Here is a 22,377-nt window from a genome sequence, read left to right as displayed (position 1 = left end):
ATCACCGATGCATATCTTGAGCCCTGTCCGCGGCCCCTGAATTCTTTGAACGTCATCCACTTCGCAATCTTCATATGCCGAGATCGGTCTCCCTCTTTGAGTAAATAAGCATTCCCCTTTCATGTCCGGTGTTCTTGGCGCCAAATTTGACAAGATTAATGGGCTCTGGGTCTAGTAGCCGCTCGGTAGACAACCGACTGAGGGATAAATTCTACCGAACACATCGTCAACCTTATATTTAAGCTTCCATTTTTCTCGTATAAATCCATAATTTAAACGTCAGTAGATTACCTTGAACCTTCTTTGATAAGAAGCATAAAGCAAGCAATAGTACTAAAGAAGTTGGTCATTACCGGCTGCTTATTGGTCAGAACAGAAAATAACGTTTCATCTAAAGAGCTAAGACTCTAACGGCCCTGGTGCTAATCCACTTTAGTTTCGTGGGATTGTTTGATTTTAATATAAGGGACACAATCCTATAATCGTTTGCCTACCTCTGTATATTAAATCAAACTGCGATTTGTTTCTTCTTTATTATATAAAGTGGTGAATGCTGACTCCTGACTATGCTTTTTACTGCGTATCGCGCTGAAGCTTGGCGTTCCGGGGTCAAAAAAAATGACAGCAGCAAGCTCGCATGATCGTGATAGTTAAGATTGTATTTGAAATCATTTTCTCCATTCCGTCAACTAATTTCCCCCGAATCAGAATGCGACGATTAGCCATATCTTCTTTTGGGATCATCTCCTTGAGTTTTTTAAGATTCGTCCTTAATGGGAAGGCATGATCATGATCCCGGTAGTTGTTTCAGAAAATCAATGATATCAAAAAGTCGAAATTGTGCGTGACATGCAGTGATCGGACACTAGAGCCTCCCTCGTAAATCAAGGGTTTTGACTCTTAAGGGAGCAGGCTCGAGGCAGGATGAACTCAAGTATCACGTGGGGTGCATTGAGATTACTTCGGATGAGCACTATCAGGTCAGAGAGCCTCTTGGGGGGGGTCTCTAGTAAGTGACCTTCAATCCACTTCCGTGGCTGCGGTGCAAGGCTTTCATTCAATACCGCCGTATGGCTCGATAAGATTCGAGTCCTGCAATGGAGCTGTTCCCCTCCATTCGAGTCTCGCGTCACGTGCTAAGAACCACTCCCTCCACTTTGGTTCTCACTTTCACCTTCGTCTATTGCACCATCAAATGCTCTCTTTCTCTTTATTATTCTATTGCTATAACCATTGAGAAAATTTGATGAGTATCTCGGACATCTCCCTCCTTAAGCTTGTAATGCTCTGTTTACAGTTTCAATGCGTTAGGGGAGATTGAAAAAGGATGACCATTTTCATTCGGTTGGTTTGCGTCCTCCTGCCCATCACATCTTACGATTATTAATCTATGATGGATTGCACCATGGATGATTCTGTGGATGCACAAGATGGCAGTATAGCCAATAACATCAGTTCCCAAGATGATTCAATGGATTACACAATGGAACACCAGGACACGATGGACTATACTATGAGTCATGATGCGACAAACCAAACTTTGTCTCAATTACCAGACGCAGAAGATCTTTCAGAAGAAGGTGAGGAAGAAGAAATTTCGGTTGTTGAGCTTGCTCGATCGATCGGTATATCTCAAGATCATCAACTTGACAATACCTCGGTGGAGATTTTACTTTTGATGCAGGAAGATATTCATCATAGTTTCTCTAATGATCTGAATGATGATCATCTGTCTCTATTTACTACACCAGAAACCAATACTAATGAACGACTCTCGGTAAGTATCGGTGCCGCACGACTTCTCACATCTATAGCACAAAATGAGAACCAAGAATCAATTGATACTTTGACGCATTCTTTACTCGGGCCAAGAGATGTCAGAAATATGCGGATCGAAACGTCTATACTGCGAACCGACCATGATTTTGATGTCAGAGGATTTGCAAGAAGAGATGGATTTGAGGTAAAGCCTCACGATATCAAATTGCCACTAGAGTTACTCAGTATTGAGAACAATGAGGGGTTGGGATTTCCATCAAACTTTTACAATTTCGAAACTGAGGCATTCGAAACGATAGCTAATGAGAAGATTGAAGTAACAAGAAACTCGATGATCTATCTTCACACGGCCTTGAAAGCAACATTAACGATACAGAATGAACAAGAGATTTGGGAAAGTGAGAGAACACATCCAAGAGTGAGTAATGGTTCCTTCAGGTGCATCTCATCTATTATATACTAATGGTTCCAGAAATTTCTAATCTCTTGTCATGTTACGCCACCACTGTCTCCGATGCTAGCCTCACTACCTGATAGCCCTCTTCATCTTGTTTCTTCGGGCTGCGAAATACCAATACTTTCAGATCCCGATTCTCTTGCCTCGCTGGACCTCAAAAGAATTGAGTATGAAGTGTTCAAGGAAGATCTGCCGACACCTCTGCGCAATCAATCAACAACTGAAGTAACAATTTCATCATCCAATGAGCGATGTGTCAAGCCTGCAAATCTATACTCATCACCAGAGTGTATCCGAAATTTCGACCCATCTTCCTCTCCTATAGAAAAGAAAAGAGCTATCGAGAACCTCAAAGTAGAAGAGATTTTAACGCCACCAAAGCCGTTCGAAGAATCAGGACCTAGGAGCGTACACTTCAATAACATCGTAGAAGAATTTCTACTCAGCAGTCGACCTCAGTCTGTGTTTTCTGAGCCCGTAATCGAGACCAAATTCTTTGAAGAGGCATTCGGCGACAACGGAGAAACAGCACAACATCGAGTTGAACAAGAGAGACTCGCAGATACAAGAAATCGTGTCGAAGTGCCGGTGATGGACTTCAGTATACCTGGACCTCCCTGGATGGTTACTAACTTCCGTAGTGTCAGTGCTGTTAATTTGGCTTTAACAAGATGCGCCAAGGATATCAGTGTTAGCCCCTCAATGTGTTGGCCTGGATTAAGGAAGTTGCACTCGAAGGTACCATGGGTACCATTTGAACATAGCCTGGGAAAAGTTGTCGAAGATTCCATGGGCGAAGAGAACACCTGGGAGGTGTTCGTGTGCAGCTTAGATGATGAGAAAGTGGTTACAAGTTCAAATCTCACCTGGAAGAGGGAAGGCTTTCGAATTCTCCAGGATAACACCGATAGCGATGATGATGATGACGACGAACTTGAGTTGGGATATTTCCCAAAAGAATTCTTGAAAACACCACCATTGATTCGACAGCGGGACTCCGAGGCGCAACATGTTAGTCAACGACAAAAGCTGGGATGTCAATCCAACCTCAATGCTTACAGAGACACAATGGTACCTTTTAAGCCATTGATAACTCCAGAGATGCGCCGAGAGATAACGAATGCGAATTCGTTACCTCTTACGAAGAGAGCACAATCAGTAATCGACGAACAAACTTCCCTTCTCGGCGGTATATTCTCCGCAAAGGATGAGCTGAGTAATTTTATGGAGATACGAGGAGCGAAGAAACCAAGGCTGATTGAAAGTTCTCATTTTCCAGTTACTAACTTACCAGCACCCATACCATCGAATCAAATAACTATTGACGTGGAATCTCTATTTCAACAGCCTGAGCCTTCTAGTTCGCCTCTCCCAACACCCATTATAAATGCCCCAACAGCCCCCATCTCTATAATTCTATCTTCCACGATCCTCAAAAACCGCCCTCTTCTCCGCTCCCTCGAAACCCTGATTCCGACCCTCACGATCTGCGAGCGCGATTTCTCCGCCCACAATACTACGGCTTGGAATCTAGGTTCCGTAATCCGCTCTCCTGTAACTTCGACTCTCACTCACGAAGCCGACATTATCATTTCCCCAAGCACAGGACTTATTCTTACCACTCTGCAACATATCAAGCAAAAGCCACTACCTGGACACAAGACTGCCGCTCCAATTCGTGATCAATTGGACAAAGTTAGTGTACGGTATGAGAATTTAATCATTCTTGTCGTTTCCCCTACAACTGGTATAGGTGATAGTGATAGTATCGCCTGGGCTGATTTCGTCGGTTTCACATTGACATTACCCGCAAGCGTCATTGTGAATTACATTCCCGTAGACAAAACTGACAGCGAAGACCAAAGTATGGCAAAATTTATCTCCTATCTCATTATTCAACACTCTGGAGATACCCTCTCGAATCCAGTTGTAGAACTGTTAGAACAGGAGTCATCTTGGGAGATATGGCTGAGAAGAGCGGGAATGAATGCTTTTGCGGCTCAAGCGACGATTGCAGAGTTGAAAGAGCCGGAGCCAAGATGCAAGGTGGGTGATGAGGGGTACGAAAGGGAGATGCAAATGATTCACAAGGAGGGCCCTTATGGATTGACACAGTTCGTGATGATGGGGCTGGAAGATAGAATTAGGAGATTGAGCGGGCTGGTGGGAAGGGGAGTGTTGGAAAGGGTCAGCAGAGTTATTGATCAGATATGGGAGTAGACTTTGGTGAAGGTTGTAGATTCAGAGAGTGGCTCGTTGTAGGAGAAGTTGATTATAGGGCTGTAATGACTGACGAATATCTGGCTGAATTTATGCAACATTTACTTGCCGCTGAGGATTGGCTTTGTATAAGCCAAGCAAGAATCGCTGGATATGCTCACAAATAGAATAAAAGAATTAAAATAAGCTTTCGTGTTATAAACTCCACACTTTTAAACTATTATCCGGTGTTTTGCCTGTGTCTTTGGGTGTCCTAGGCGGGGATTGCAGCGAATTTGGAGCGCTTTCATCACCGGAACTATCTTCATCTGATGTGTCATCATCATTAACATCAACATCGATATTCGTTTCAGCTCTTTGGCCTGAACAAGTTGCTATAACTGTTCCAGATGGATGTAATACTGTCGAGCCTATTGGGTCTATCGGTCTGAAGTTAGTATACGAAAAATGATAAAGTGTTATGTCATGAAGAGTGACGAGCAGGGAGAGTTTAGAAATGGCATACCGTCATGAGCCTTCCACTCCCAAACACACTTGACACCCCCTTCCTCTCTCCCTATTCCCTCCCACACCCCCACTACACCATCTGTGCCCCCTGTCCAAAGTTCCATCCCCTTCTCCCCTTCGAAAGACCCCACGCCCATTCTTTGATTCGTCTCCGCTTCCCTGCCCTCCAGCCAAGAGATTAACTTCCCAGTAACCCTCACATCATATACAAGCACACCTCTGCTCTTCCGTTCCGCAACCCACAAGTACCTTCCACAGCTACTCCACCCCACCTCACCAACCCCTTGCCCTCCAATCCCCGCCTCACTATCGGCCGCTGCAGAAATATCCCAGGTAGCAACAGTTCCACCCAATCCAGAAGCATCATAGAGACCAAGCCACCTTGTCCAAGTGCCAGCGGCGAGAATGCTTGTACCAGACGGATCAGTACATGTTTGCAACGACAATGCACTTACAATACCGCGCATTCCAACGCCGCCCCCTTTGATTTTATGGCGTTTGGAAGGAATAGTGGGGAGCTTGGTGACGGGACCAGAGCCGGGACGAGATATATCGAAGTGGGATATGAGACATTCGGTACCGGTTAGGAAATGGGTCCCGGGAGAGCTCCAAAGAATAGATGCAGGGGTGAGGTATTTTTCGGTGGTGGGGCAGATAAGATTGTAGCTAGCTTGGGGGGTGGCCGTGGGAGATAGGATATTTGAGAGGCGGATTGGGAGGGAATTAGGACAGCTGAGGTAGAGGGTTGTGCTGGGGTCTGAGAGTGTGTAGTGTGGGTAGGGAGCGATGCAGTTTACGGGTGTAGGAAAGGTGTGTAATGTGTAGGGAATGAGAGATATTGGAGTAGAGGGATTGTCGAGAAGCGTGGGCGGGAGGATGAATGTACGGATTCGGTTATCGGCGGATGAAGTCAGGAGGGTTGTTCCGTCGGGTGTCCTACCAAATTTAGCAATCACGAATACATCAAAGGGGTCCAGAGGTGAACATACCATTGTGCACTTTTAATATAATTAACTTCCAAATCTTCATCTCTGATCCTGTGATCTTGGCCTTTCTTCAGACCCTCATCCACACATTCTATTCCGTCTTGCGCTCCATCATTTTCCCTCAATTCCTTCTCGCGCAAATGAGATGTTGATATAGAACAAGAATAGGTATCATTTGTTGAACCCACAAGAATAGGTTTCCTACCATCTGCTTCCATTATGTATCGATAATAATTGCAATCTTTGTCACATGTGAACAAACCGAGATATCAATTCGTCGAGTCACGTTACACCTTTTTGTGTTCGGGTGATCGCTAAATTGGCAATTTTGCGAGCGCATTTTGTAGATGTGCAACAAAACCCGGCATATCTTCGGTAATCAGTCGGCAAATGTTATTCCGAAGCCGTAGTTTCGGCCGAAATCTATTGAAAAGGTTCTACGATACAACGGCTATATATAATATATTAAAAGGTCTTGATTTTACGAAGTGTCGTATATGGTTGAAAGTCAAAAAAGATTTATCTGGTACCTAGCTTGTACTGTAGAGGTAGCAATTCTGTTCTCCGCTAACTCAATGCCCCATTATCCACACTTCAGCACCGAGCACGGCTGTATCGATAGCCATGATTTGTATGTAGCTTAAGTTGATACAGTGCGATGATTTAACAAATACCTAGCATACATACTAGGTAGGTATCTTATGAGAGGTTAGGAAGAGGAATGTTGCTGTTCGCCAAGAGGTTTGATCATTAGACGATGCTTAGTCATCCACAATTTGAAGAGTCGGAACAGACCACCACGGGCCGACCTCTACGTAAGCAAAAAAACAGGCGGGAATTGACCACCATTTGAAAGACCTTCAACAACTAAGATCTCTATTCGATATAATATTAAATAATAAAATCATTTCATATCAATACAAAGAAGACTCAAATTTTCGTTTGGTTTTTAAAATTTCAAGATTTAATTTGAAATGAATTTATAATCTATTAAAAAAGTCCTTTGAAAAGGTACTCAATTTCCGCCTGTTTTTTCGCTTACGTAGAGCCGACTTAGGCTGTTTTCTTGCCGACAAAAAGCCATTGATGTGTGTAATGAAACAAACACTTTCATTCTGCTTAATATCCGGTGATAGTTAGCTGGAAGCATCAAGAGGGGGATCTCCGTTAGATGGACATGAAGTACATGTTGCTTCGGAATTCGGATTGGCGGCTGCAAGCTTGTGCGTGGAGCAATCATAATTTGTTCAAGCCTCCGCTTTCATTTCCCCTCTTCCACCACTTCAATGCTGTGTAAGCAAACTTTACCATACTTTCAGATATCCATGAGATTCTTTTGCACTATTCGGTTTGCCTTTCAATTTTATTACGTTATGATTATTGATTCACAAATCTCAAAAGCCATTTGTTATGACATCGGCCGATTGTACCCGCACATCTGTTACACATAATTTGAGGGGATTCAAAGGCATAGCCAACCACTCAAATGGACAAGCTTTAACACTACTTGCCGTGCTTCAAGCCTCCAACGTCTTGATATTGAAGGCCTTTTGCCAACGACAACCTCTCCTCAATAGCACGGACCATAGCCGTTTTCTAGCTGGTGGTACGACATTCACGATGGGAACTTTCATCGAAGAATGCAGGAGATTTCAGCTTACTCCTCGACTGTGCATCTTGGGAGTCATAGTCTCTGCCAATAGGTCCTTAGTTAATCCATCGCTCCCGTTATCAGTCGTCTTGTCGCCATCTGATGGTAGGAGACCCAAGACTTGCAAGCCCGTCTCCGAGATGGGAAACAATCCCCGCAGTATTGAGGGATGTTGATGAAGCTATATCAAGTAGATCAGTATCATCATGCGGTTACTATTTCACTATCATGGTATTCCTGCGTCCTGCCAAGATCGGACATATACGAAGAATATGCCATGGGATACGCAGACTTGCGGGGCAAGAGAAGATAAAGATTGAAAGCAGCAACAGGAGATTCTCAAAGACCTTGATCCGGCGTCTTCGATATTATCCTTGCATTAGGATGTCACTATCGACAAAGAAGGGACATGCTGTTGGCGACCAAACTTTTGAAATCAGCCATTTCATCGATTCCTGTTTATTCTTCAGTCCTGATACATGATCTAGTGGGGGTTAATTTGCTCATTCTCAACAATTGAGACTCTAGACTCACTTGATCCAAGGCTTTGACCCCATTTCCCCCTCATTTCTTTGGATTGAACCGATCATGCGATACTGCAAGTGCTCAAATCCAATCTTGTAATTGCTATTTTACTCGTGAGTTCTTTAAAGATGCCAGTTCTCTTATGCAGCCACGGACGAATCTTCACTGCGGATGCATCGGATGGGTTCAATAGATCGTATTCAAATGAGGGGGAGCGTAGGATTTGAATGTTGCCCCATCAGCCCTTGGCTTTAGTAAAATTGAGGGCATTCGCCTTGCTACAGCTGCAAAATCGTCTATATATACACCTCAAATCTCCATGAAAGAGCAAGATCAAAGCTTCCATATCCATCATCATTTACTTACTTACTTACCAAAACTCATACTCATTACAATTCTCTCAATAGCACCACAATGTCTTCTCTTCTAACCACAGAGCTTGCTTGCACTTCTGCTCCTGATCAAGTCCTACACCTCTTCTTCCAGGAGGGCCAAAATATCCTTGAAGCGCGATCTCCAGATGGTGGCAATGTTTGGACCACTCAAGACACTGTTATTTCCAAAGATGGTGATTACAATGGTTCTTCGATGACATGTTATTATGTAGACAAGGACGCGAACTTCGATAACCAGCCTTCAATTGTGTCTTGTCCCACTATGCTTGTATTCATCTGCTGACGCAACTTTCAGATTCATCTTCTCTACATTAACAAGGACAAGCAATTGATGGAAAAAGTGAAGCGCATGAAGGGGGAAAATCCAATCTGGGAGGACGTCAAGATTTCAGACGAAGTCAAGAAAGGCCCAGAGCAATATTCGAGATTGGCTAGTGGGGCTTTCAATTCAGGTAGTGGATGGAATCCAAATGGTTCGCAGTGGGCCTACTTTTCAGCGTGAGTTACAATCTATAGTTCTTGGTTTTGGAAATTCACTAAATTCAATTAAAGTACCAAGGACGGCAAGATGGGCATTGTTGAAATTAGACGCACTCCAAAGGACCCATGGCATACTGAGACTATTCTCCCTGAGAAATGGGGCGAGGAGCTCCCAGGTACCTCCATAGATTGCACAATCTCGAGCGGAAGAATCAGGATGTTCTTCCAGCACCATGACTATAGCATCCGTTTGTTTGAGAACCAAGATAACAAGTGGCATGGTAAGTAGAGACACCCACCTATCATTATGCTAATAGTTTAGAAGCTAACCTTTTTCTAGACCGAGGCGTCTACGTCGAAAAAGACAAGGTTCAAGCCACAACACCAATTGCTTGCACCATGACTAAGGACGGAAAGGTTCATCTTTTCTACGTCGCAAAAAACAACAAGATTGTTCACTGCACCGATGGAAAGAAAGAGGAAGAATTGGTCAATTTCTTCCCGGGCTCAAAGTTGGGCGCCACATCAGTTGACAACAAGATCACCTTGTTCTTCAGGAACTTGAACCCCGTCAATGAGGTTGGTACATTGGAGAATGAGAATGGCTCATGGAAGCATGGCAGCACTGTCATCCGTGCATGATTGATAGTGAATGATTAGGAGGAAGTTCTTTCTTATGTTAATTCAGGGAACTCCCGCATGAGGAGGGGAAAAGTTGTTAACTTTCTTTAAACACCCAACCACAATCAGTCATGTCGGGATGATATTATGAACAAATTCACATTCCTTGCAATTTGGTTCACGATCAATCAGCTATTAGTTACCTTTCCTTTCAATTAAGTCATTTGTCTCCCCGGAATATTGTTTTATCTACTCACTGTGACCTGATTATGAAATGTTCTTGCAATGGTACTTCTAATAATTAAACCACGGTAATCGTATTTGTATGAATTTTAATGAGTTCTTCCTGCTCAACACGATCTCATGGAACGAATTCGTTCGATCCTTACCACGTGATGTTAAAGGGTTCAGGAACCGAATACCAAACAGAATGCAATTTCTTGGCATCATTTCTACTGTGCCAATGTAATCTTGGCAACTACTAATGAATGACCACTTCTACCTATCAAGCTCATAGTGATAGCACGTGTTGCCTGAAGATCTGATCGACTGACGCATCATGTGCTAGCTTTAACAAACCCCTTCATCTGTTCGTGATGTCATGTGACTTTTATCATTAACATTGTTAGATTTTGACCAGATAGTCTATAGATTCTCCTTGTATTATCTGCAATTTCTACCAGGTGTTCTTTGACACATGTGCTTTCAATACAGTGAGTGTATCAGTCGATTGGTCAGTAACTATCTCAAGGAAGGGTGATATTTTGCCATCTCATACCGCCTTTAGAGGCTTTGAATAACACTCGGATTCGTCAAAAGCATCTCTAACAAATATTTTGAAGATTTCTTCCTTTCTATCCATATTCAGTTCTTGGCTTAGGCATTCACCAGAAGCATCAGACTCTTTCACAATGATTGATTGAATATGAAGATTCGAGGCAAGGATCGCACATCTATAGTGATGCCTATGGGGGCTATGTTCGTTTTGTGGTTAGCAAGGCTGATTCCTTCACGTAAAATTGGATTGATCAACAGTGATCTGACCTACAAGCATTCTCAAACCCTGTCTGGTTGAATTTTTGCCATCTTGATAATGGATTTATATCTATTTGAATGAAGGTCTCCCAGTGAATCAATAACATTTGGTCTGTGACCCCTCTATATTATTGATTAAATGACAATCGACCATAAACTTATCTAGAATTTCCATCACAAGAATTATTGCAAAACTACAGCAGATCTCAAAGAGAAGCTGCAAAACTCTACAATCTTTCGCATTCGACGTAATTGCAATGGGCGCTAAAATCCCCGACGATACTTCTGCTTCGTCAAAGACGATGAGCCAATCTTTCACTAGCTCGTATCCTGAGAGCCAAGCGCCGTCAAACTCAAATTCCTCGGGTGCGACACAAAGATTTCAACAGCAGCCGCAGCCCTCTTTCGTGATCGGCGGAATACCATACCTTTTCCCATCGATTTTTGGGGTTTACAGGGATGGTATGAGAAAACTTTGTCTCGCGGAACACCATGTCTCGACACCATTTATGTCTATTGCTGTACATTCTGGTTTTTCTGGCGAGCCCTCGATTATTCTCTCCTCTCCTACAGCAGTGATGGGAACTGCAGAGCTCCACACATTTTCCTCCAAGACTGAGCTCATTATCGGTAATACCTCATCGACTTTACACTCTTCAGGCTTCATTTCACCGGTCTATGACTTCACCTATACATTTGACGATGGACGCCAGGAATCATTTCAGTGGAAAAGAAGCGCCGGCGCGGCAGTTGCAGGTTTAGGCGGCAGGAGTAGGGGGTACAAGCTTGTGAGGGTCCTTAACGGGGAGGTATTAGCGGCTTGGACACATCCAGGCGGCCCAAGTATCGATAAGATGGCGAAGATTGGACTGTTGGATAGTATGAGAGCGCTTGGCTGGGGTGAAAGATGGGAAGTAACGCTTGTGCTATCAGCCATAGCACTTATTGAAAAAGAGAGAAGGGCAAGGAACAATGCTGCTGCGGCGGCGTAGGGACGGTTTGAACTTTAGGGCGAAAGTCGGAGGGCCCGATATGATACCACTTGTTTTTGGCGGATATAATGGGAGTTTACCTAGCTTGGATATAATTTGAAATTTGGTCAGCATTTGATATGCACCACGAGATATGGTTACAATTTTCACCATGACTGACTTGAATTCACTATCGTTCTTTCTGTGAATTTCAAGACACAATGACTCCAGTGAGCCAAGTTGATAGATGAGAAACTACTTCAATCGTTGAACAAAAAAGGCTATTTTTGGAGTCTCTCTAGAACCCAAGTAGATTCTTCGATTCTTCGATTACCCCGAAGATGATTGATTGATTACCCTTGATTAATTTCTTTCTTTGTACCATGAGAAGTTTCCCGCTAATTTGTCGTGCCATGTGTGTACCAACGAACCTTTGTTTTCGAGAACGACAAAGGGACAATCTGTTCGGAGTGTTCCACATGGCGAGAAAAAGTTTCTCAAGAAGTTTTCACATCACCGAAGTCATTGGTCATAGAAGTATTTTTTCCATCAGACTACAAATTTTTCTGGCGGTCTGGAGGGAATAAATAATTTTGTAAAATTTCACCATGCAAGAACAAAGGAAGACATCGATGGCAACAAACTAGCCTTTTGGCGGTACACTAACTCTTCTTTCATCAATATGATGGCTTCCTCACCCATCAACTATCCAGATTTTCTTGTCACCACCAAGTGAGATCCAAGATATCACCATTGCTTCAACTGCAAAAATGTCACATAGTCCAAGCAGTCCAATTGTCCGTCCGCAGGAGGATCACGAAGGCCTCCAAGTCGTCCCCGACGACGGTCTGCAAACCCCAGACCCAGAAGAATCCCCCACAGCCAAAGATCTTAAATTCCAACCATATTCCGCTGGATCCGCCTATGGCGGCACCTTAAACGTTCGCGAACCTGGTTACGACGCCCCACCAGTCCCGGAATCGCCCCCTCCAGCTTTTCATCTCATAAACGAATATAAATTGGGTCATAACAATACGTTACCTGTTGAAGATACGCCTCCGCCACAGACCATCAAAAAGAAACGAGTGTGCGGATTGAAGAAGAGAACATTCTGGCTGTTGATAATATTGTTACTGATCGCGATCATTGCATTGGCCGTCGGTCTAGGTGTAGGACTCAGTGGGTCTAAATCATCGACCTCTTCTAGCCCCTCAAATTCTAGCTCCTCAACCGAGTCTACAACTGCCACAGGCACATCCTCCGCTGCACCATCTGCCTCTTCTCCGATCGGTCAGACATGCGTCAAAGGTACAGGACCGGGAAATTATCTCGGTCTCTGTGACTTCTCCTGTAATTTCGGCTATTGTCCCTCTCCCTGTTCCTGCGTCCAGTTTTCCTCAACCGCAGTTCCACCGCCTCCTATCTCAAACACACCTGGATTCCCACTACCAGGACTAAATGCAGATTACTCCGGCTTGTGTAGTTTTACTTGCAATCATGGATATTGTCCTGACGGAGCTTGTACCACGGATTCTTCGGCTGCCGCTGGAAATTCATCTTCGAGTGCGTTATCGACGTCAAGTTCGACATCTTCAACACTGCCGACTTCGAGCCTGGCGCAGTTGACGTTGACAGCGCCAACAAGTACGGTGGTTGTTACTTTGCAGGGCTCGCAGACTAGTACGGTGGTTGTAGTACCAACTTTGACTGGCTAGTATTGTCATTGCGGTATAAGTGGTAAGATATTAAAAAAAATTTATCGGGATTCGACGATCTGAGTTGTATACTAAAGGATGTATATCAGAATGTAAAAATATCGGGAGGGGGAAAGAGGCTGACGTTTTTATGCCTATAGATTTGTGTACTATATATTTCTTATGTTCGCTTCCAATGTGTATAAATTGAATGGGCTCTCAAAGACGAGAAGGATTGATCAAATTGAATATAGAATTGTTTAGACCTAGAAAATGAATCAAAGACTTTATCATTATTTGCAAGTGTATTGAGATTAATCAGATGAGGTGGCCCATTTAGGAGAATTTCAAACTTATACTTGAAAGTTGACATTTGTTGATCTCGAAAGTTCGAGTGAGATCAGATTTCCAGTGAGTAGTCCGCATCTTTAACGGAAACTTCGTCATTCTGGCAAGTCTGGTAATTTTCGTGATATCAAGGCTCAACTCAACAAAATCGAGATCTAATATTTTTGATTGAATATCAATGATCAGACGATGTGACTTGTTTCATTCCAAATCTACCACTATTGATCTAGCTCATGCTTCATGCAAAGGCACTTTGCACATGCACTGCAGCAACGCATACATCCCGATTGAATTAGATGATTACAGAGTGAATGAACAAATTCGTTATAATTGAATTATCTTTGTTAGAATTATTTGGGAAATGAGCTACTCCTCTTGTACTATTCACTTTGGCTCTTCTCGATACGAATAATCGAGAACTTGTGAACTATTGAAATAAATTGCAGGTAGATGTATCCCACTGATAAAACTAGATGAGAAGCAGATATCACACGTCGTTTGAAGATCATCTACTTCATAATGTAAGATTAGGTACTTGCCCGTACTTTCTTTCTTCTGTAAGGCACCTAGCTGTGATACAAGTTACACTGCTTTGATTCTCTTTGACACTAGTGCTTTATTCAGTTCCGGCTACCCCTCTTTGATTCATGCGGGGTATTTCATGGCATTCGCATTCTACCGAGGCCGATAACGCGCATTTGGACAATACACCAAAAATAGATTTCTGCCTAATGTGTTTATAGAAATCTTATTCTATATAATAGAATTCAATCTTATTGAAGGTTTTTTATAAAAAGAATTATATCATTGAGTAGCCCTTAGGGTTAGCTTTATTTATCTGATTTTAGAATCTATTTTGAAGATTTCTATAAGAAGTGTATTAATATTTAAAATCTGTTTTAAAATAGTTTTCTTTATAATGCATAGACCACTCTAGGATAAGCGAAAAAAGCTTAGTAAGAATTCTTATCTGAAGCTTATCTCGCTTAAATAGTATGACTATCGTACAGGACAATAGCATATCACGATGGAGGGGAATGATTGGACAATAATAGTATAAGTATAAAAATGTATATATCTCCTCATCTACAGTTAGAACTGATCTCTTCTCGTAGAGAAGAGATAGGATTATATACTGGGTAATCCTCGGGTTCCGGTCACGGGAGCGGTGATCAGTTCTGCGGCCGATCCGGTTATCGTTGTTCCGCTCCGGAGTATTCTATATAATGAATCTCTGATCATCACATGATCTGATCCACGTGGGATACAACACTGTTTCCGTCACAATGACTAATATAGCTTTAGATAGTTTCTATAATATTGAAAAAAAAAGAATTCAATTCAGTACACAACTTTAAAGGAATTAACAAAATAAAAGAAAAAAAGATTTATTCATTAATTAGAATTTAAGGAATCGATTGATATATTTGTTTTTGAATTATCTCAAAAATTAAATTTTGTATTCAATTCTAACTACTTTTATTATATTTAGGAATCTGTTTTATACTAAATACCTCAAATATTAGGTTTGATGACTAATTAAGCCTCGAATGATATCATCGATACTAAGCAGAATTCTTTAATCCAGTACACAACCTTAAAGGAATTAATGAAATAAAAAGAAAAGAGATACACTTATTAATTAGAATTCAAGGAATCGATTGGTATAGTTATTTTTAAATTATTTCAAAAATTGAAATTTATATTCAATTTAATAATACTTAAGGAATAAAAGACTGAATATCGAAATTTAATCTTTTTCAAATTTATTAGAATATTTCTATATTGAATATAAATTTCAATTTTTGAGATAATTTAAAAATAACCATACCAATCGATTCCTTGAATTCTAATTAATAAGTGTATCTCTTTTCTTTTTATTTCATTAATTCCTTTAAGGTTATATACTGGATTAAAGAATTCTCATTCTTAAATATACACCACTAAATTCTAAATACGGTTTTAGCTTAAGCGAAAATCTATTTTTGGTGTATTGTCCAAATGCGCGTTATCGGCCTCGGTAATTCGCTTACTGTGATGCCAGAATTGCTGCTGCTCATTTTAATAATCTAAGGTCCCACCCAATTCGACAATTGCGAGTTCCTTCTTCCTCAAACAACTTCCTCTTAACCACAAGATCATAGCAAAACGGCAAAATTCAAACACAACAAACTTTGAACACTTTCTCATCAATCAGAAATCACCTCAATTATGTCTGGAAAGGGTACTTCTGGCTCTAGTGGCTATGGCGGTTCGTCTAGCTCTGGTAACTCTCTCGGTAGCCCATATACTGTCAATAGCAGTGGTACCAACAGCCAAGTGAGTTCCCCACTGCTCGCATCTTTCTCTTCACACTCAATCCTCCTTCCATTCTTCGAACTACGGACTAACCCTCAAATTTTCAGGGCAACAGCTATGACAACCGCTCCACTCCCTCTGGCGAAGCTTATCACTACAGCAATAGCGGTATGTCGCCCTCCTTGACCCTACTTGCCAAACCTTAGATTTTCCTCTACATAATGTTTGTATGCTGATACCTCGCGCGAAAGACGGTTCTTACTACTATGCCAATGGTAATGGCTCCACCTATCACAACGGCAGCAGCGGTTCTACCTATACTGCTCCCGACGGTACTTCATACAAGAAGTAAGCTAGAAGCTCTTGCTTCCGGCTATTCGGTGGGCATTCCTACGATGGGTGTTGGTTTGTACGCGCCAGTTCCAGATAGATAACCGGTGGGCTTTTTGAAGGATAGAATGGGTTATCAGGACTCATATCTCGATTGTTTTCGGGATATGATCGTTCAGCTTTGCAATCGAATTGACCTGACTTTGCTTCTGAGAATCATTGTTTTATCTGCCGTGTGCCTGGTGTGATGTGAAGTTATTTATACTGCAATTGCTTTGTTCTTGATCTCTTCACTACCAAATTCAAGCTTACACTTTACAGTGCCTTGGATAAGAACCGCCCAGTAATTTTCTTGCCAAGACCTTTTCTCTTAGGGTTAGTGGGATAAAATCTCAATCTTAACACGATCTTACTTGCAGATCTCGAGACAATAAGTGGCATTCCTTGCTAAGAACCATGATGAGTAATGGTAGGATGCCGCCTATGGTTAGTAGCCAGCAAGAATGAAATGCTGGATCCGATACTCGATTTACTGAATGAAGTTTGCCACCTGGTGCACCAATATAGCTATTCGCCCAAAAATAGATTTTGGAAATCCTATATCATATCCATGACCTAGCTTTCCAAACATACAAATCCTCTTTCAAGACTTAATCAAGAGCAATATATAGCTACGCAAAGAAACCAGCGAACAATCAAAGTATCCATAATACCACACGATTCGAAACTATCACGCCTGTTCCGTAAACACAAAGGAACAACCTATAGAATCCACTACTTCATACATGAGAATGAGATAAGATCTGACAAATTTCCCGTTTCATATCATGGTTTATATGCTTGACTTGACCACCAATTTCGTCTCCTCGGAGCTCGGTTGTCACGCGCTACTTATAAGGATACTATTCATGTGAATGACCCCCTTGCCACTCGCTTAAGCTCCCTACTCCCTATTCCCTGCAGATTCTCTATTCATCTATTTGTGGATTGTCATTTCGTTTATTCTTCTCCTGTATATCATCTGGAGCATCGGTTGTATGATAATATTCTATTATTTTGCGTCTTCTTGATAATAGTAGTAATGCTCGGTACATGTAATCTCCATCTCTCTATACGGTGGAAGGATCAGAAAAAGGATGGGTACTACACGTCAAACAGGGAATCGTGATATTTATCAGCTATGCCAACAAAAGCGTACCTCCAGAAGAAAACAAATGACCTTGAAAATTAATGGTATCATTTTATAGCTCAGAAGCAAATATTTACATCTACTAACTACAACCCCCCAATAGTCCTTTACTTTACTTCACGATCTTGGACTTCTTCTTGACCTTCTCGACCAAACTACTAAGATCCGCCTTATCTTCTTTCTCTCCCTCAGCCTTTCTCTTCTTATTCTTCGTCTTCACTTCAACCTCACCGTCATCTTCTCCGCCTCTCTTCCTCCTTCCCTCTTCCAACAATTTCTTCATACCCTCTGTGCCCTTAAACTTTGGATTGCTGGGATCAATAGCATACTCGTGATTCTTGAAGATATCACCGAATCTCTCATCACCAACATCCATCTGGAAATTTTCCTGTAAGCCTCCTCTCTTACTCTCAATTTCTTCGCCCTTCTTTCCCTTTCCTTTACCCTTCTTCTTTTTCGCCTTCTCGGCGCGTTGAATCTCAGCAATATCGAAATGGTCCAGATGTTCTGCCTTATCCGTCGAATTGTCCTGCATAAGCAATTCCAACTCTGCACGATTCGACGCCTTTTCTTCCGCTTCCTTAAGTTTCGCATCGTGTTTCTTCTTGCGTTCTTCTTTGCGTAGTGATTTTGCTGCTTTGGATTTGGTGGCTTCATCGGTTGCAAAGAAAGGATCGTCGAATCCAAGATCTTCTTTGGCTTCGACTTCTTTCTCCTCATCAGCAGGAGCATTTGGATCTTTTCCTTCACGAACGGCCTTTGCCTTTTCTCTCCTGCGGGCCTTGCGTTCCTTTTCTTTACGGATGTATGCCTCGGCTGTGGTTTCATTAGGTATAGGTTCATTTTCGAAAACATTTCCTTTGGCGGTGGCGCTTAAACCGGCTGTAAATGTAATCTCCATGTCACCAACGGGACCACTCTCTTTCTTCTTTTTGGTTGGCTCATCCCCGAGTCCGAGAGCTGCGCGAAGTTTTTGTCTCTCGATTTCCTTTTTAGATAATTTAGGAGCATCTTCGTCGGCCTCTGCTTCTTCTTCCTCATCGTCCTCCGAATCACTTCCTAGGTATGCCCGTAAATCGTTTTCGCCAATTTCCGCGCGACTACCTGTGAATGCTCGATTAATTGCATCTTTTCGGCTTGCTTCCTCAGGGTTCATATCCCATGTAAGTTTGACTTTGGAATGCTGAAGCGCATCTGTAACGAACTCAGTAGGTTTATATCCAGAAGGCACCTGTTCACACTCGTCTCTTGGTTCATCATCGAATTCCGTACCATCGGGGATGAATCTTAGATCGAAAAAGTTGGCGGAACTCAAATATTCTGTGCCGTCGCATTTCTGGTAAATATTCTCTGCAGTTTTCTCGTCCGAACAAACAACAACGGCATAGAAATATCGAAGTCGTTCGAGTTGATATTGTCGTAGTGCCGCGCCATCAAATTCATTACCATCATCTGCCTTTTGTAAATCCTTCTTAATTTTCTCCTCTAATTCTTCGTCATCGGTTTCCTCATCATCCTCAGAGTCATCTTCATCCTCTTCTTCGTGCTTCTTTGCGAAAATTTCTTTTGGTGGGCCCTCCAATTCTTCTCGTTCCATCCTTTCCTTTCCATACTCAGACTGGTAAATAGAAATCTTATGAATCTTTCCACCAGGATTGACGAAACTCTGAAAAACAGCCATTAAATCCACCGATCGAATATTGTCCCAATCCAAATTAACTACCGCGATTCTCGAAGAAACCTTTCCCATTTCGACTGCCTGCTGCTCTGCTTGCATATCTGGAAAGGTAGCTTCCTCTTCAATATCCACTCCTCCATCTTCTTCTTCATCTTCATCCTCGTCTTCCGAAGAAGAAAACCCACCACCTCTGGCAGGATCATATCCCGCAGCCGCTTTTTTCAATTCCTTTTCCACTACCTCGTCGTCCTCCACCTCCACATCTTCTCCGCCCTCATTCTCATCGTCACTTTCACTGTCCTCGTCTTCTTCATCCTCATCAACATACAATCTCTCCAGCGCCTTCTTCTTTCCACTGCCACTCAATTTCCTTCCATATCGATCCACCTTTGCTGAATTGGAAAAATCATCATCTTTCAGCATGCGCGAGAATCGTTTATCAATCTTCGTTCTGGTCTGTTTCTTCGAAGGAAGTCGGAATCGAGGATCGGTAGTGAAATTCGAGAATCGAGGATCATTGACTGCAGAAGCAGAGGATGCATCATTTGATGCTCCCTTGGGAGCTTTTTGTTTTGGCATTGTGCTGTGAAAGTTTCTTAAATGCGCAATTAACAAGCTTATTAGAACTTGAAGAATTGGATTTATTAGGAATTGAGAAACTTTTTTTCGAGATTACGGGATTTTGCCGGTGGAGATCAAAAGCGGTGAGATGAGCATCCATGCTGATTAGTCAGTCAGCCACAGCTTTAGCCACGTCCCTGGCGACAATGACGAAATCCATCCATGCAGGTGCCTTTTGTAGATCTCCAGCTTCTGTCTGACAATGAGTTTACCGGCCAGACTTGAGATGAATTAGAACTTCATTCAAATAAAATTAAATTACTATTAACCCAATTTATACAGACTTCAAATAAGTTTCAATTTCACAGCTTACAGCAGAATTATCATCAAAAATGGATCGCGAAGAGCAACTCGATAAACGTGTATGTCACTGATCCCTCGTAAACCCCCTCGCCCACTTGAATCCTCAGCACCGCAAGCACCTGTTCCCTTGATAACTCTATTCCGCAACTAAATCCATACAGATAGCCTTTACAGTAAGCGGGAAAGTTCAAGGTTAGTTAAAGAATATACCGTTGGTCAATTGTGCATATGAGCAATGCCTCATCACGTTCACCGGTACCTTGTGACACTAAAAAGCATTGTTGACAATTGGGATTTTCAGGAGTCAATTTTCGCTGGTTCACACAGAAGAAAGCGAGGGCACTTGGACTCGTTGGTTGGGTACGCAATACAGATGACGGAAAGGTACGTACCATCTATTCATACCTTTTGATACCCTTCCCCTTTCCTCGCTATCTCCCCCAAAGCCTTACACCTATCAATCTTGTTGCTCCAAACCCAAGCCAACAAATGCCGACAGGTAAAAGGCGAGGCTCAAGGCTCTGCCTCCCAAATCGAAAGTTTACGCGCAGATCTCAAAGAGGGGCCACCTCATGCAAATGTCACAGGGTATGAAGACAAGGAGCTGGATCTTAAGGGGAAAGGGGTGGCCGAGGGGAGGTTTGAGGTTTTAAGGTAGTGGATGCTGATTTTGAAAGATTATGTGTTCGTCTGGATATCAGAGCGTGAAATAATGATATGTCAGTCTATCAATGTTCATTGTAGCTTCCAACCCATATAAGCGCGGATCTACCGATACCTAGGTAGCTGTAGATTGCGGGTACGTAGTTCACTACGGGTAGATAGCGAGGCGGACTCAAAAAATTCCCCTTGATGATGTAGATGAAATGTTATTCAATGATTGGAATTGGGTAATGATAGTGAAGAGCTGAATCTTTTTTACTTTGAACAATATTATAACTACAGTTTTAAAATCATCAGTAAATCCATCAGAGTATTTGAGTTTTTTTTGTATTTAGATTTACTAAGCTCGTTTATAATAAGGGGTTTGAATCCATAGAGTTATTCAAATTATTAATTATAATGAAACAACCTTTTGTATCGACGGTATAAAACTCAAAGTATTTATTAATCGTGGGGATCATTTGGTTAGTGGATCTATTCCCAAAATTAACAAAACATACATGGACTTACACAGGCTACATGTAGAATAGCCATCAAGCAGTGGTGTACTTTTTATCCTGTGAGTATTCACATTTCGAACCCCTTTCCCCGTGCTTTCAGATCAATGATGCATTCACCCTCTTGCAAAAACTCCGATCTTTTGATTCTTTACCTAAAGACCGAGGCTGGATACCCAGGACTTGTATTCCTAGATCAAGATAGCCAATCGACCGCCCTTGGTTCCGCAAATGCAGGTTTCGACTTTGAAGGCTCGAGAATCTGGAGTAATTCTACAATCGCGGCTGGTCTCGCCAATGGTACACTGTCGCAAGAACGACTTGACGATATGATGTGGCCATACAGAATGTTATGGGATACAGCTATGTCAACCTCAGCAATGGAAGTCAGCCTTCTTATGTCAGCTCTACAACATACCGCGATCGTTGGACCAACCACAGTGATGTTGTGAGAGAAAACGGCGCAGCCCCATTGCTTTTTACTCAAGAATACCAAGAAAGCTTTGCCTCTTTCCAAGCCATTGAGCATGGCCATCTTCGATTCACACGCAGGTCCAGTTATGACGAAACTGGAATGATTCATGAAGGTCGTCTTGCAGGTTGATCTGGTCAGACTTCTTTCTCTTGTCTCATCACTCCCCAAAATGCTCTCACGACTCAAGCCAGAGAGGATGGTACCGTGGTTCGTTGGATCTTGAACAACACTTAAACCAGTACCATCTCTAGTCGTACTGGCGGTGGAAGCGATAGATAACAGTAGGCTTTGGTGGAAATGGAACTGCACTAAGTGGAGGCATGAATGGAACCTTGGGGGTGGAGGTGATGACAATAGCTTTGGAGGAGAAAGAGGAGGAGCTGCAGGTCTTAGCGGTGGAACCGTCCTAGTCAAGACATTTATTCATACGCTACTGACGCAGAAGTTTGTCTCGTTTTCTTGAAAATTTTCTCCGGCAAAGGCGCCGACCGCACTGAATTCCGAGACACAGACCAAGATATCCTCGTCACCTCCGTGGCAGCCGGATTTCACAGAACCGTCGTCATTATCAGCACCGTTCGTGCCCGAATCGTCAACACCTAGATCGATTTGAAACACCTATTATCGTAAAATTAAAACACATTATCTATATTT

The 22,377-nt window shown here is 42.4% G+C and overlaps 9 protein-coding genes across 9 annotated transcripts; 7 read left to right on the top strand and 2 right to left on the bottom strand.

Annotated features, from left to right (window-relative positions):
* Positions 1-1,405: 1,405 nt before the first annotated feature.
* On the top strand, positions 1,406-4,456 carry EAF02_008747 (uncharacterized protein; the record flags this gene model as incomplete). The annotated part of the gene is made up of 2 exons (XM_038904795.1): positions 1,406-2,197; positions 2,252-4,456. 2 exons carry the CDS (start codon positions 1,406-1,408, stop codon positions 4,454-4,456), a joined length of 2,997 nt encoding a protein of 998 aa, XP_038755205.1.
* Positions 4,457-4,651: 195 nt separating this feature from the next.
* On the bottom strand, positions 4,652-6,167 carry EAF02_008746 (uncharacterized protein; the record flags this gene model as incomplete). The annotated part of the gene is made up of 3 exons (XM_038904794.1): positions 4,652-4,875; positions 4,962-5,899; positions 5,953-6,167. 3 exons carry the CDS (start codon positions 6,165-6,167, stop codon positions 4,652-4,654), a joined length of 1,377 nt encoding a protein of 458 aa, XP_038755204.1.
* A 2,372-nt stretch (positions 6,168-8,539) lies between these two features.
* On the top strand, positions 8,540-9,642 carry EAF02_008745 (uncharacterized protein; the record flags this gene model as incomplete). Its single annotated transcript, XM_038904793.1, has 4 exons — positions 8,540-8,767; positions 8,816-9,018; positions 9,073-9,281; positions 9,341-9,642. The coding sequence occupies 4 exons, from the start codon at positions 8,540-8,542 to the stop codon at positions 9,640-9,642; spliced, it is 942 nt and encodes a 313-aa protein (XP_038755203.1).
* A 1,271-nt stretch (positions 9,643-10,913) lies between these two features.
* Positions 10,914-11,648, top strand: EAF02_008744 (uncharacterized protein; the record flags this gene model as incomplete). Its single annotated transcript, XM_038904792.1, has 1 exon — positions 10,914-11,648. One exon carries the CDS (start codon positions 10,914-10,916, stop codon positions 11,646-11,648), a length of 735 nt encoding a protein of 244 aa, XP_038755202.1.
* A 749-nt stretch (positions 11,649-12,397) lies between these two features.
* Positions 12,398-13,342, top strand: EAF02_008743 (uncharacterized protein; the record flags this gene model as incomplete). The annotated part of the gene is made up of 1 exon (XM_038904791.1): positions 12,398-13,342. The coding sequence occupies one exon, from the start codon at positions 12,398-12,400 to the stop codon at positions 13,340-13,342; it is 945 nt and encodes a 314-aa protein (XP_038755201.1).
* Positions 13,343-15,880: 2,538 nt separating this feature from the next.
* On the top strand, positions 15,881-16,319 carry EAF02_008742 (uncharacterized protein; the record flags this gene model as incomplete). The annotated part of the gene is made up of 3 exons (XM_038904790.1): positions 15,881-15,988; positions 16,075-16,135; positions 16,219-16,319. The coding sequence occupies 3 exons, from the start codon at positions 15,881-15,883 to the stop codon at positions 16,317-16,319; spliced, it is 270 nt and encodes an 89-aa protein (XP_038755200.1).
* A 1,279-nt stretch (positions 16,320-17,598) lies between these two features.
* Positions 17,599-19,743, bottom strand: EAF02_008741 (uncharacterized protein; the record flags this gene model as incomplete). Its single annotated transcript, XM_038904789.1, has 1 exon — positions 17,599-19,743. One exon carries the CDS (start codon positions 19,741-19,743, stop codon positions 17,599-17,601), a length of 2,145 nt encoding a protein of 714 aa, XP_038755199.1.
* A 374-nt stretch (positions 19,744-20,117) lies between these two features.
* On the top strand, positions 20,118-20,746 carry EAF02_008740 (uncharacterized protein; the record flags this gene model as incomplete). Its single annotated transcript, XM_038904788.1, has 4 exons — positions 20,118-20,147; positions 20,250-20,280; positions 20,390-20,472; positions 20,588-20,746. 4 exons carry the CDS (start codon positions 20,118-20,120, stop codon positions 20,744-20,746), a joined length of 303 nt encoding a protein of 100 aa, XP_038755198.1.
* Positions 20,747-21,355: 609 nt separating this feature from the next.
* On the top strand, positions 21,356-22,326 carry EAF02_008739 (uncharacterized protein; the record flags this gene model as incomplete). Its single annotated transcript, XM_038904787.1, has 4 exons — positions 21,356-21,696; positions 21,750-21,847; positions 21,963-22,118; positions 22,169-22,326. 4 exons carry the CDS (start codon positions 21,356-21,358, stop codon positions 22,324-22,326), a joined length of 753 nt encoding a protein of 250 aa, XP_038755197.1.
* Positions 22,327-22,377: the final 51 nt, after the last annotated feature.

Source organism: Botrytis sinoallii (assembly GCF_014898435.1).
Source record: "Botrytis sinoallii strain Bc 23 chromosome Unknown BSIN_017, whole genome shotgun sequence".
NCBI lineage: Eukaryota > Fungi > Ascomycota > Leotiomycetes > Helotiales > Sclerotiniaceae > Botrytis > Botrytis sinoallii.
This window is presented reverse-complemented; position numbering and strand designations above follow the sequence as displayed.